Source organism: Metopolophium dirhodum, chromosome 4, assembly GCF_019925205.1.
Source record: "Metopolophium dirhodum isolate CAU chromosome 4, ASM1992520v1, whole genome shotgun sequence".
Taxonomy (NCBI): domain Eukaryota; kingdom Metazoa; phylum Arthropoda; class Insecta; order Hemiptera; family Aphididae; genus Metopolophium; species Metopolophium dirhodum.
In genome coordinates this window covers 31,132,101-31,147,254 of record NC_083563.1, presented here as the reverse complement: position 1 = coordinate 31,147,254, position 15,154 = coordinate 31,132,101, and the positions used below count along the sequence as shown (strand labels likewise).

The window sequence follows — 15,154 nt, the reverse complement described above, 5'->3', positions numbered from 1 at the left end:
TCCTTAATTATGGAACGACTCGCTTGAATCATGTCCATAGCCTGTTGGTGTGTGGGTGTGGGTGTGGGTGGTTTATTGGTGGTGATGTTCGGTGGCTGGGCGGGTGATGATTCGACCGGTTGGTTTTCCCTTTGTCCGGCGTCAAGCATCTGACCTGTTGGAAGGTTGTTCCCGGTATGTCCGGCGGGTTCCATCGACGGAAACCGGACTTCGTTGGCCTGTAGGTTCAGGTCCGTGAAATGTTGTATCAACCGGATTTCGAGATCATCCTTCGCGCCCGTATCCGACAACTCGCGCTGCCTGCATTCGTAGCGCAACTCCGCGGCGGTCAACTCATTAATATATTTTCCCGGCATGACGTCCGGTTGTTTTTCCGGTGTTGTTTACGGGAAAATATAAAATGTGGCTGTTGTCGGTGGAACGGTCGTCGCGTTCCTTCGATCAGCTGTGTTGACCGTTTATCGGTGTTTATTTGCGTACGGAATGTAGGTCAGTGGGTTGTTATTGTTTTGTTATTGCGCTTGCCGGGCGATCACAGTAACCGGTTTTCGCAGAGTGTTGTCACGGATGCGCGTGTGTGCGTTATCCGGCCCACTACTGCGATTAAGGAAAACGGCGGCTGTCGCTTTGAGCGGCGGCGGCGGCAGTCCGATTATGTGTTATTTCTGTCCCAGGTAATCGCGTGTTGACGTTATCGGCGGTGGTGCTGGGCGGTGGTGGTGTGGCCCTCTCGCGCTCTTGCGTTCCTACCTACCTACGTCGTGTGTGTGTGGACTTTGGAGCGTCGCGCGCGGTGTAGTCGGTGCGTCCGTAAATCGGGCGGCGCAGCTGGTCGTTACGTCCTTATGTAATATATTACGTAACACCGGTTTTTCCGTTTTCGCCAGCTAACCACGTTTTTGTCGGATCGCGTCGGGGACTTTTTTCCAAGTCGCGCAACGGGGAGGGTATATGATGGTGGTAGTAAGGGGTAAGTTAATAAGTTTTCACTTACCGGTGATTCCTGTACGGGGAGCCAGTTGATGCGGACCTAGTGGGTGCCGCGTGGGTGAGGTGGATCGAGGTAACCAAGGGTTTCTTTAGTGAATAACAAACACAACTTTTGAAGGCGAGATGGTTGGATTTATTCGTTCACTCCAAACAAACAAAAAGAACAAACGATTATGGTTAAGGTTATTAGCCCTGTGGGTAACCGTTATTAGAAGCATGAACAAAAATAAAAAAAAATTATAAAAGATGATTCGCCGGGCTTGTAGGTGATCCCTCTCGTGCGGGTCGTCGATAAAAACTGATGACATTACAATCCGGTTCACCCAACGGCCGGCCGACGGTTCACGGCGCGGGTGTCGCGCGCCGGCGTCGTCCGTCGTCGATTGGCGGTTTGTTTGAGAAGCGTTGCGCGGCTTTCCGCGTAAAAAGCTATTTGAATTCAAATAGCTATTACGCTGGACCGCGTCACCTCAAGTCATGGATTGGTATATTTTTTAACGTAGCTTAGGACGCCACACCCGCATGTGTTGTCTCCGTCCTACAAACGCGTAACATACCAATTTACGTTCAGAAATTCAAGTTTTATGCCGTTAAACACATTATCTGTGTTTTTTTGGAAGTTTTTTTACGATAATTTAGTTTTTAAGTGAGTTATGAGCATTTTTAATTCACATTTATTTTACACGCTATAACTCACTAAAAAACTGAATTATCGTAAAAAAACTTCCTACAAAACACAGATAATGTTTTTACCATCAAGTTTCATAATAAGTCGATTCACTCTAATATTTAAGCTAACGGTATAAAACTTGAATTTCTGAGCGTAAATTTGGTATGTTACGCGTTTGTAAGACGGAGACAGCACATGCGGGTGTGGCGTCCTCTTAAACTACTTTCACTCTAAACTTTTCTGACATCTATAAAACAATCTCTGAGATTTTCGTCAAATTCAATTGAGTGGTTTTTGAGTATATAATCTATACAGACATACATTTGGTTTTAAGATATAGTTTATTTGTTCGAAGCCATAAGCATGACAATTTGATGCATGCTTGTACCTGATCTGCGCGCAAGTAACCAATGGCAACCATTTATAAACAAAAAAAAAGTTTCAATTTCCACCTCGAATCTCAAAATCTCTGTTTTACCATCTTTTCAAAATGTGATTATCGGGAAATCCTTTCTCATTGCAAATCTAGATAATTAGAGGAACCACTATTCCAAATTTTAAGTTCGTACGTTTTGTAGCTTTTGAGATGTAGCGCTTTCTACACAAAAACTGAGTGACGGATTAACGTACTCTTTAGACGCTATAGGCCCGGACCTATCCTCGGAGGGATAAAAAAAACTATAAGTAGCATATTTTTCCTCTGCAAGGAAAATTGAGGAGTCATATAGATATGTTTATGGATATAGTGCAGTGAAAAAATATAGTAACACGCTACATTTTGTTAGGAATTTAGTTTAATTTATTTTTTTTTTTTATTGATAATTTCTATTTGTATGACAATAAACAAAGCGTTACAAAATTCGGCCTCCCAAAAATCAATTAGAAAAAAAAAATGTTGTAAATATATATAATATATATTATAGTATTAGGTATCTTAAAATATCTTACTCGAAAAAAAAATGTCAACATTGGAATTTTCTTTTAAGATATTTATTTGAGCTACCCACCAAATAATTATTAGAATTTAACCAAATTAAATTTCAAACTATAATACTCTTATAAGTTTTAACTATTTATTTAATACTAACTAATAACTTAATTTTTTTCGTGTTTTAGCTTGTTACAGTAAGACACGAAGATTAAACAAAATAAATTAGTGGATTCGATATTAATTGTATTGTAAATTTATAACTATTATTAATATATTCCTGTGTGAAAAATTTAGTTGCATTGCTATTATATACCTATAACGTAGTAGTCACACTTAGACATAATTTACTCTACAATATACATATATCAATCTATTTAAAATACTGTATCCTGAGTTATATTATCTACATTTCTAACAGCATCATTACTACAAAAGGGTTTCGATGGTAATTTTATTTTTACATAATATTATATTATTTTTCCCTTATTTTTTATTTTTTTACGTGAATGATCTTTTTTGGTATAACCAACTTAATAATATTATAGAGCATATTTTAGTATACATTTGATGTACCTAGTGTTCGTATATGTTAACTGCATACGAAGATAATATAATTAAATCAAATAATTAATAATATATTTTAGATGTACCAGCTCAAATTAATAGAGAATTAGTAGCTAAATGTAAGTATAACTTATAAGATATAAACATAAAATATATAGCTTTGATGGTCAAAATGGTATAGGTACCACATTTTTGTATAATAATTAAAATTATTATTATCACACATAATTGTTTTTATTGAATCAGTAGTTAATTAGTTATAAAATATAAATAGGTATTTATAGTTTTGATAAGATGTGGAGGGAAGTGGCAACCCAAAAAATATTGTTTTAGTACCCGCTCATGAATAATAACTACCTATATGACGCTTTGTGGCGATTTTAAACGATGACATTTTTAAAATAAAATATGAAGCAACATTATTTTGTTTTATTTTAGCCGTTACAGAGAAACATTGTAAGTTATATTTTATGAGATAGGTACTACTGGCTATAATGGTAACTTGAGTACAACAATAATAACCCAGTTAGAAGATTTAATTTAAAATTTAAGACATATATAATATAATATTATAATAACTATGAATTACTTATATATTAACTAGCACATGCATATCGCTTCTTTAAATTCATCAATCCATCAATAAGTAAGTATAACGCATAAAATGTACGTCTATGATTGAATACAATTATTTTTAAATAGTAGTGTTTATTTTTAATCTTTATGGAATAAAATAATGTAACTACCTAATTTTTGTCTATTGTTAATTATTTTGGGAGGATTAATGCAGAATAAATGGTTTTTGAAAAAAAATTGCACTTAGCCTTTTTGAAGTATATATACATATAGACCACTGATTGTATACATATTATAAAAACTCCATTATATGAATGCAAATTCCAAATATATGCAATAGTTCGTTAAATTTTTAAATTGTTTTTAATTTCAGCAATTTTAAAAAAAAAGGCTAAACCAGTTTACATTGACTCCAATAGTGAGTTTTTTTTATAAATTTACTTTTTTACTGATACATATAAATTGAGATCAGGAAGAATGTTTATTTCCCAGTAATTTTGTCATTAAATTGCTTGCCCTATTTATGCCATTTAAATTTTAAACTGTAGGTATTACTTAAAATTAGGTAATGTAATTAATCAGGGTTACAAAGTATAATGACGTAGTCAACGTAGTTGTTATATTTGATATATTATTATTTTATAAGTATAAACATATATTATTTAAACATAATTTTAGATAGTTGGTCAGTGCCTACTGCATAGTCAATAGTCATATATTTTTCCAAATGTCTTAAATTTTAATAATAACACATAGCTGAGATATTATAAAGGATGGTAATAATTGATGCTAAGTAAAAATGTTGCTAGACATATTGAAAATATTACCGTATTCATAGTTAAATTTTAATAAAACAATTAAATAATCATTAAAGACGTGATGGATGCACGAATTGTCTCAGTCTTACAAACTGACAAAATAGACAATTTGCATTCAGCAAACTTTGTTTTGTGTTGATAATTTTAATATTACAGGAAATTTACATAATATATTATCAAATTTACATGTAAAAATATTATCTGTGTCTCTGGTTGGTTTTATTCGTTATTTTAATATTGAAATGCCAGTGACGAGTAAAACTCGGTTTAAGATAAAACAATTTAAAAAAACCGATAAGAGTACACGGAAAATATTCTGAACTTAAAATTTGATAATAGATACAATACAAAATAGACTGTTTTGAACGTAAATTATGTAAATTGTACGTTTGGAATATGGAAATCACAACACAACTCTTAATAGATACATTCCGTGTACTAAATGTTTACTTTTAGCTAGAAGTTTCGAAAAATTAAATGAGTTTATTATTTAAGTAGATTTTTTTTGCAGCAACAGCAGCGCCATTTGATGTTAATCTGTTATATGAATATCCATTAAATTGGTGTGCGGTTGAAGGTAATAAATATTTTTTTTTATGTTAAGACTTAATAACTTTTCCAAAGCAAACACAAAATCATAACTGTTATTTAATTTAGACATAGTGGTGTTGTGTCCCCTATTATTAAGTATTAATGTGTTTGATTATAGCTGTTACCTGTTTGTACTTTTCTATTTCGTACTTTGTTGGTTTTGAACAACACGTGTGCAGTGTCTATCGTGTATGTGAGGTGAGGATTTGTCACTGAAAACCCGGGGAGCTCATCAAACCCTTCCGGGAGATGCCGGATAACGCTTAACCACAGCAAATATGGTCCCAATAGATAATTTATAACTCTGATAGTTCTGTTGGTTTTCACTTTCCGCATATTGCTAACGGTGAAATGTGCTAATGTGGATGTATATTTTGATTTTGAAGCAATTTATAAACATTTTAAAATTTTCAAAAAATGTACAGGTTCAAAATGCTCACAATACGAACTTGCTTTGTAATTAAGATATAAATCAATACAAGCTTCCGAGATTCCTTAGATAATAATCTTACCTTTTGATTTTATAATATGTCAATCAACTCTAATTTAAAAAAGGTGGATAAGTGGATGTCGCTCTGCTGTACGGTAGGTTACAAGTGGGTCACTGTAATGGATGGTGTTAAATTTGAATTCAATGATATAATATCATTGTATAAGAAAAACGATTCTGAGCGAAAACGGTCAGTCAGCCTATGATTTTACCAAGTATATTCGATGATATTATTGTGAATAAAGTAATTTATATATAACCTATTTACGTGGAGCCTTGTTTTAAATTTTCAATCCTTAGCCATAAAAGTTAAAAATTTATAAATTTTTAACTACAAAATAATTAATAAATTATAAATTTGATAAATGTTGTCAAAATTTGAACTTTAAATGCTTATAAAAAAAAATTGTGCTTATGTATTTTTAATATTTTTCAACTGCTATTAGAACGATATATCAGGAGCCTTATATTAAATTTTCACGCTTTTTTACCCAACAAATAAAAATTTATTGATATTTATAGAAAAAAAAACTAAAAAATTGAAAACTGACAATGTCCGTAAACAGCTCAAAAAGAGTCAAAATATTTTCAACATTTTATGGTGTATAGAAAATGCTAATATAAACATTCAGTGAAATTTTCAAGTATCTACAGTCATTCGTTTTTTAATTACAATAAAATAAGAAAATTGTTACATGAGAAATCGAGTAAATATCAAATGTTGTAAAAATATAAATTTCAGACGCTCATAAAAATTTAATTTAAGTTTCTGCTAGACATTTTTTTTTTGATAAAGGTAGACAAACTTATGAGTAATCTTATATTACATTTTTAAATCTTAGATTTAAAAAGAAAAATTTTTATGAATTCTCATCAAAATAATTTGCTATTTTTCGTGATTTTTCCGTATTTTGTCAAAATTTGAACTTTAAATGCTTATAATTAAAAACTGTGACTAAGGATTTTTAATTTTTTTCATCTGCCTTTGAAACAATAACCTAGGAGCCTTCTATTAAATTTTCAAGCTTTTTTACTCAACAGATAAAATTTTATTATTGATATTTATAGAAAAAAAAACTAAAAAAATTGAAAACTGACAATGGCCGTAAACAGCTCAAAAAGAGTCAAAATATTTTGTAAATTTTATGGTGTATAGAAAATGCTAATATAAACATTCAGTCAAAATTTCATGTCCCTACGGTCATTTGTTTTAGAGTTACACCAAAAACCAAAATCGATTTTCTCGAAAACAGATTTTGCGTAAAAATTCCCGTTTTTCCTTAATTTTTCTTTTGTTTTTCACGTCGCTTGTGAAAACTACTGAGAAATTTTTACTTTTGACCCCCCAAAGTACCAACTAGATTCACTTTCCTATCAGAAAAGTTACTATTGAAGAAAATCCAAGCACTTTTACTGTCCTAAAAGGTGATGACAGACACAAAAAAAAAAAATAAAATAAAAAAAAAATAAAAAAAAAAACACACATCATTGTAGAATCAATACATTCATCGCTTCGCTCAGAATCTAAAAAAAATAAAACAGATTGAAATGAATTAGTGTGAACGTAAAATTTGCTATGTTGTACGTTTGTAAGGTTTAGATACATTTAAATGTATAACTGTTTTTTATTTTGTTATATAATGAATGATTCCTGTCATAGTGTGTCACAGTAAGATCATATACATTCACATTAAAAACATATTTTTTTTATTAATTATATTCAAATGGTTCCATAATTGATTATTACGGTAGTGGTTCTATGTATTTGATATTTTAATCTACGAAAGTCAAATTATCTTACAGTGTGTGAGATTTATACTTTTAATGGTTTCTTTAAATTTTTCTTAAACTTTTATAATGCTGCTTGATTATTAGACTACTAATTAAGTAAAAAATAATTAAATTAATGACCATCATTTATTTGTACATACACAGACATAATAAAGAATTGGTTGATTTGTGTTTTTATAATTAGACAGTTTTGATATTTTATATATTTTATATAAGATATATATTTTTTTTTTGCTGTGACTTTTTTATTTGTGACTGAAAATTACAAAAGCCAATACCCAAAATAATAGTGAAAATATATTAAATGAGTAGATTACATAATATTTTGTACATTGCATTTTGGAGTTTTGGACCAAAAAAACATTTAGTAGACCAAAATATATTGTATCACTACCGTTTAACCTTAAATGTTGATGAAATGTTTGATTACTTTTTTATTTGTTTTGTTTGTAATATTGTTTTTTTTTTTGTACATTTGTAGGAGATTTGAAACGTGCAGGTTTCGAGTGTAAGTATTTATGTATTATAATGTATTTTTATGTTAGAGAATATTTAACTTGTTTACAGTATTTTAGTTTTTATATTCTGTGTGGACAAATTTAAATGTATTGGTATTACAATATGTTTTGGAAAAAATAAAATATCAAAAATAAGTACAGATATTTTATTTTTCTAACCGATTTTTCAAAATAAACGTTTTCGTTGTCATGGTTACTTATTAACAAAAACATATTTATGATTCATAGATTTTCCTTGTAGAGGAAAAATATCGAGTAGAGTGCTGTGGTTTTTTTTTGGTGTCTGTTATCACCATTTGGGGCACTCAAAAAGCTTCAATTTTCAGTTTATAGGTCGGTTTCTCATAGAAAATTGGATCTAGTTCCTTGAGAGGATAAAATTAAAAAACCCTACTTTTCAAAAAAACAGAAAAAAAAATTTTCTTATATATTATCATTAGTATTATAAGTAACATGCCACTAGTTATTTTTCCTCTTCAAGGAGGATTGAGCCATTATAGAAATGTTTTTTGTTATGATGCAGTGGAAAATTGTCTGGGAGCACGCTACATTTTGTCAGGCGTTTAATTTAATTTAATTTATTTATTTATATTGTTGATTTTCGTTTCTATGATAATAAAGAAAGAGTAACGAAAATCAACCTAGCGTAAATCGATTAAAAAACAAAAAGTTGTACCCAGCCCAAAATCTTATTCATAATAAAACAAGGAAAAAAGGGAAATTTTACTCAAAATTTGTAAATAACAAAATTAATTTTGTTTTTATTGTTGTTACTAAAACTAATAACCTTGTTAATTATAATAATATATTCTTATTTTGTTGACCCAGAAAGACAAGACAGAAATTAAGTCTTGATATTTTATCTGCGTTTTAAGGTTGAACTACGACACAAATTTTCAACATAAACCAATGGGTAAAAGAAAGTCAATATTAGAAGAGATTTAACAAGTAAAAATAGATTTAAAAATATGAGGATTTGAACCTAACCTAGGCATGACAATTCTCATAAAACAATTGATACCTTTTATTAAACTCGTAATATTTACCCTTAGATTCAAGATATATCCTAGAATATCAGAATCCCCATTATAATACTAGATAATTTTTATTAAATCTATGACATTTCCCGCTGAATCCATAACATTAAATATTAGAAAACAGAGAATTAGTACCGCTCTTATTCTGAATAGAGTATAGAGGCAAGATATCTTCCATTAGACGATTGATATTTCAAAAACCATTAATTTCCTATAAAATCATTGATATTTTTGATATTTATCCCTGACTTTTAAAATAGAATTATATACACCTCTACAACTCAATACCATACATTTTCTATTACGTACTTGTCATTTAGGAATTTTTCTAGGACCCCTAATTTCCTTGGGGATTTTCCATAATTCATATTTAACCTCTTTTTATTCAATACAGATTTTTTTTATCAAATAAAAATATTTTTATTAAATTTAAATTCGATAACTTAAAAAAAAATCTTAATTGAACCAATACTATTTTTATCGGAGAAAAATCCAAATTGTCACCAAATTGCTGCCAAAGGACGCTTAATTGTGACTAAATGGTTGCCAAATTGAATTCAAATTATGGATAATTTTATTTAATATAAAATCTATAACTTATAAAAAATCTAAAATTATTAAAAAACCTAGTTGAATAAAAAAGGCTAAATAATAAAATTTCTAAAAATCTGTTATCAGAATAATTTGACATGATTATTTTTTTTGCGATCGTTATATGTTTGACATATTCCTCAAAAAAGTAGAGGTTCTAGCAAAATTCAAAAATGGCTTTGCAAAACCTATAAATTGTTTGATATTAGTCTCGTAGTTATAGCATAATGTGCCAGTGCTAACTTGATGGACATATACATTATCGATAAGATCCTTGACATTTATCTTCAAAATCATGACTATTCCATTGATAGATCGTTATATTCTAGAAAAGCATAATATCCAACATAATACTAAACAATTCTAATTGTGACATTTCCCATTAAATTCATGAAATTTGACATTATACTCTATTCAGAATAAGAGTGGTACCGGGCGGCTGACTTGTACGCATGGGAGTGACTTCGTTCCGAATTCCAAACCTGGTGGTTGACTTGGTGGGAGAAGCATCTTACTGCCACCGCACGAAAACCAGTCGCCGCCCGGTACCACTCTTATTCGCTGAATAGAGAACAGAAGCAAAATATCTCCCATTAGAAGATTGATATTTCACAGAGAAACATTCATTTCCCATAAAATACTTGTCAATTCTTATTAAATCTATTACATTTTCCATTAGATGATTGATATTTCCTCAAAAACAGTTATTTTACCATAAAATTCTCAACATTTTTCATTAACTCAATGGCATTTCAAATAGCACAATTTACATTTCTCATGAATGCTATTATAGGCTTGATATTTCATAGAAAAAGAATACATTTCCCATAAAATCCTTGACGTATCCCATAAATAAAACATGGGAAATCTTATTGCTATTTCTGATTAAACTCTTGAAATGTCCCTTTAAATTCAAGATATATTCTAGAAAAGTATAATCTCCAATGAAGTACTAGACAATTCAAGTACTAGTTCAATAACTGGATATCCGATAGTCATAATCATAAATAATAGTAGGATCATAATGAAATGCTTAATTTATTAAATTTGTTTTAGCTTTTTTAGATCGTTGTTCAAAACGATTATTATTTACTATATGTGTATTATCTACCCGTATTTAAATGTATTCACATTTACAGAAGAACAACAACCCAACTTACCCGATTTAAAAAAAAAAATTTAAGTCTTTTTTTTTCTTGACAAATCTTCCAATATTGTTTTTATATTAAACATTGATTTGTGTTAAAAATCTGTCGTAGTGCAACCCTAAAACGCATATAAAATATCAAGACTTATTTTCTGTCTTGTCCTTCTGGGTCAACAAAATAATAATATATTATTATAATTAACAACTGCCGGACAATAAATAAAACTATGAAATTATCCATAGATAATTGAGTGATGACACAGGTGAAGAACTGGTAACCCTAGCTAGTAATAAAATAAATTTAAAAAACTGATATTTAATAAAATATTCTTAGAAATATAGGCTGTCAGGCTGTCGGTCTCAGCTGAAAATCGTTTTTCGTTTGCAAACATTTATCATTGAATTATAAATCAATACATTTATAGTGATTTTCGTTGCTAAAATATATTTATGTAATATGTAATATAGAAATTAAAAATTAAACTATGTAGAGGCTATATTTATTAGAATATGTGTCGTTTTTTTTAGTTGATACTTTTCAAGAAAGTTACAACTTTTTGCCGAAAATAAGTAAGTTATAAAGGGAAATTAATATTTTTTTTATTGGTTTTAACTGCATACAGTAACCTATTTCGTAAAATATGAATAATTAAAACATAATATTGTAGGTGTGGGATGGTTGAAATGAGTAACGAACACTTTCTGAATTAACGACCAAACTTTTATTGCACAACGATATAATAACGAATTTAGTTTATACTAAGGCCGCCGGTAGAACGCTACTGGGCGACGACCAAAATTCGTCCGTTTTTACGCATTGCCACCACTGAACCCTCCAAAATGCTGACCGCTGTCAATTCGTGCCGCCGACATTGTCACCACCACCGTCGCGCAGCTGCTGCCACCCACCTGCCGCCACCGATCGCTGCGTACTGAGTGGGGGAATGTATGGCGGCGACTAGGTGGTAGAGTGGGAGAAATTTGGGTACAAAACCGCGAGCTCAATCATTTGGATGCGCAAAGGATTAGCGTTCTACCGGCGGCCTCAGTATAGTACAATTATACATAGGTATATAGTTCAAATCATGATATAATAATTCACAATGGATAGCGGATGGCGGTTCAACACCTTGTCCAGGATGACATACAACTTTCGAGGATGATCAAACATTGCACCGTATCTGGAGAATTTAGAAACTATCTCATGTATGTTCGGGTTATTTTGTTGCCATCCTCGGACATAATATGCAATGTCAAATTTCCGTCATCCTTATTCGGCTGAATCGCTCCACTGGCATTTCTGAGGACACTCCGGATAAACTCCGATTTGCAAATTTCCCAGGTTAATCTGCTTCGTATGTTAGCCTATAGGCTTTCAAAACTCCCTTATTGCACTCACTAACGACGAATGTTGTTTGGTACAATACACAGGTAAGGTATAGTTCAAATGTTGTCACGTCGACGGTCTGGTAAAAGCTGTTGCCGCTGTTGCCCGACAATGTACTTATTGTATTTGTATATACTATACATTCATTTATTACCAATTAATGCCCAACATAGGTATAAGTTAGAACGCTAATTATTATGGTTGTAGAACATATAATATGTTTGATTAGTTTTTAAGTATCTTAATAGAAACAAATGTTTGATATTAAATTAATATCCGATATTCATTTAGGATCACAATTGTTATAATCTATTTCATTTGACAATTAATAAGTTTGTTATGAAAAATAAAATTGTGTCAATAGGTTCATGTAGGTACTTAAAACGTGCACAGTTAATATTAGAACGATATGATAATATTAAATTATTCAATATTTTACAGGAAAATCACTTGGTATGTACCTACTTATATTTTATTAATTTCTATTATTTTTGAATAAGAAATAATATTTCATGTGTGAATGTATTTTAATATACGTTATTCACCATTTATATATTCACTTTACCAAAAGCAAATATAATAATAATTTACCATTTTGATAATATGTGTAATTATTTTAAACATACCATAATTTTGTAATAAAGTTTTACTGCTGTGTTTGCATAAAATCTCAATCCCAACACGTTTTAACCACTTAACTATATGTTTTTATTTGTTTGTTATTTGGGTTACAATCCATACAATTTTTATGTAATAAGTTTAAGTTATATTAAATAAGTTTTGTTTGGTGTCTCGAGAGGAAAAGCCGTCCACTATAACGACATTCCTGAGGTGCATAGGGGTAGCGTGATGAATTTATATATGGTATATTATATATTATATAAAATTTACATATTTTATTATTTTAATGACATTTTATAGAACAAAGTGTTGGTAAGTGTTTTTATTTAAAATGAGCTAAAATATATATATATCCGTTATAGTTTTGTTATAATTTTAAAGCCAATATATAAACCTGTGTATGTGTAGGCGTGTGTTTTATATAAAACAATATTATCTCTAATTGAAACTATGCATATTAACTATATTACGTTACTAATATTGTTCTAATTGTATAGGAAAAAGACTTGGTAAGTTGCTTATAATGTGGTAATGGTTACAGAAATCTTATATCCTATACTTATAAGTTATAACAAAATAAGTGTGCTTTAATTAAAATAATATATTAGTATTAGTAGTGAATTGAAAATTGAGATACCTAGGTACAAACTAGAAATAGTATAAAGTAAAAGTGATTGAAATACTCAAAACATTTAACGTAATATTAATCCAAAATATGATATGAACGATAAAAATAATAAAAATAGATTTGAAAACCTTTAAGAAATCACGTTAGTTATATATAAATAAAAATTAAATAGCAGAATAGGTACCTATATATGTCAGCTCACCACACGAGAACGGCTCAACCGAATAGGCTGATTTTTTTTCTTATGTGTTGGTAATTGTCAGGAAAATATTTGTATGAAATAACATTTTAGGAAAATCTACTGGAAAAGTCAGAAATCTGGATGGCGAAATTACACCAGTGGCGTCGTCTTTCCAGTAAAATAAAATAAAATTCCTCTGTTTTAACAGTAGCATTTTCACAAAATGACAAAACGTATAAACTTCAAACTTGTAGATGTGGTTCTTCTAATGCTGTAAATGTGCAATAAGAAAGGATTTTAAAAAAATACGCTATTCAAAGATGTACTCATACGAGGACTTTGATTCGATAAACAAATCGAATATTGTTGTGTATTATAAATATGGTTGCCTTTGGTTATAGATTATAATAGTAATATATTCTATTTATCTATTAATACAAACGGCTGGACTGATTTCGCTAATTTGTTTTTTGTTGTGTTCGTCACTGTCAGAACAAGGTTCATAAGAAAGAACATTTTAAGAAAATCCACCGGAAAAGTAGGAAATCTGGATGTCAAAAATAAAACAGTGGCCAGTGCCGCCATTTGCCCAAAAAAAAAAAAATAAATAATAAAAAATGTAGTTTATTATTGCAGATTAAAATAATAATAGTGTACTGGTTGCTATTGGTTAATCGGACATGTTTGTTGATTTGAATTATTATTTTTGTCAATCTATACAAATTAATGTTTGTGTGTGGTTCTTTAAGTATGTATTCCTAAACAGCTGGACCTATATTGCGATGGAATATTTTGTTACAAAGATAAATTAGACCTCTGGGAAGAAGATAGGCTAATTTAAAAAGAATAAATTCCAACCCGGGAAGGTGCTCAAACAGGGATTATGGAAATTATTGTTTGTTAATAATTACTATTGGTTTTAATAAGGATAATTATTATTAAAGCCTAGTGGCACTTCTGACTTCTATGTATTTTAGTACAGAATATCTTAAGTTCGAACCACGGTTTCGGTGGACCAAATTTTTCCATTGTGTTTTTTCTTATTTTTCCTTTTTTTTATTTTTCTTCTTTATCTATATATATTATATACATAAGAATGTTTGGTTTGTTTTTATTCATCGGATTTTAGTACGGTTAGGTTAAGTTAGGATTTTATATTAATTAGTTATATTAATCCGCCGTAGGTTGAATTAAGTAAAAACGACAAACTTATGGTATAACTCCGATACTTTAGAGTTTAATTATACCTATGCTTACGTAGAAACAGCACGAGGTCCGGGATCTATCGCAGGTGATTGCCTACCTGATAATATACTGATGTAAATCTCACAGACAACGCTAGTCGAGTTAGCTATACATTAAAATGTCTATGTATAAAAATGGATCCCTGTTTCCCTTGGTCATCGCATCACGCGTGAACGGCTGGACCAATTTCGCTAATTCTTTTTTTGTTGCGTTCGTAATTGTCAGGAGAAGGTTCTTATGTAATACAATTTTAGGAAAAATCCACCAGAAAAGTAGGAAATCTGGATGTAAAAAAATACTATAGTGTCGCCATCTGTCCAGGAAGAAAATAAACTAAATAATAAAATATTTTTGTTTATTGTAAGGTTTGTTATTGGT

At 30.1% G+C, this 15,154-nt stretch overlaps 1 protein-coding gene across 1 annotated transcript in view; it reads left to right on the top strand.

Moving 5' to 3' along the window:
- The window catches only part of LOC132943622 (uncharacterized), a 51,165-nt gene extending 39,870 nt beyond the window's left edge, over positions 1-11,295 (top strand). The window contains exons 12-21 of the mRNA XM_061012651.1: positions 2,777-2,785; positions 3,010-3,036; positions 3,236-3,274; positions 3,594-3,611; positions 3,760-3,801; positions 4,105-4,149; positions 5,061-5,126; positions 7,291-7,299; positions 7,903-7,929; positions 11,243-11,295. Coding sequence (XP_060868634.1) covers positions 2,777-2,785; positions 3,010-3,036; positions 3,236-3,274; positions 3,594-3,611; positions 3,760-3,801; positions 4,105-4,149; positions 5,061-5,126; positions 7,291-7,299; positions 7,903-7,929; positions 11,243-11,295 — 335 coding nt within the window. The remainder of the gene's footprint in view (positions 1-2,776; positions 2,786-3,009; positions 3,037-3,235; positions 3,275-3,593; positions 3,612-3,759; positions 3,802-4,104; positions 4,150-5,060; positions 5,127-7,290; positions 7,300-7,902; positions 7,930-11,242) is intronic.
- Positions 11,296-15,154: the final 3,859 nt, after the last annotated feature.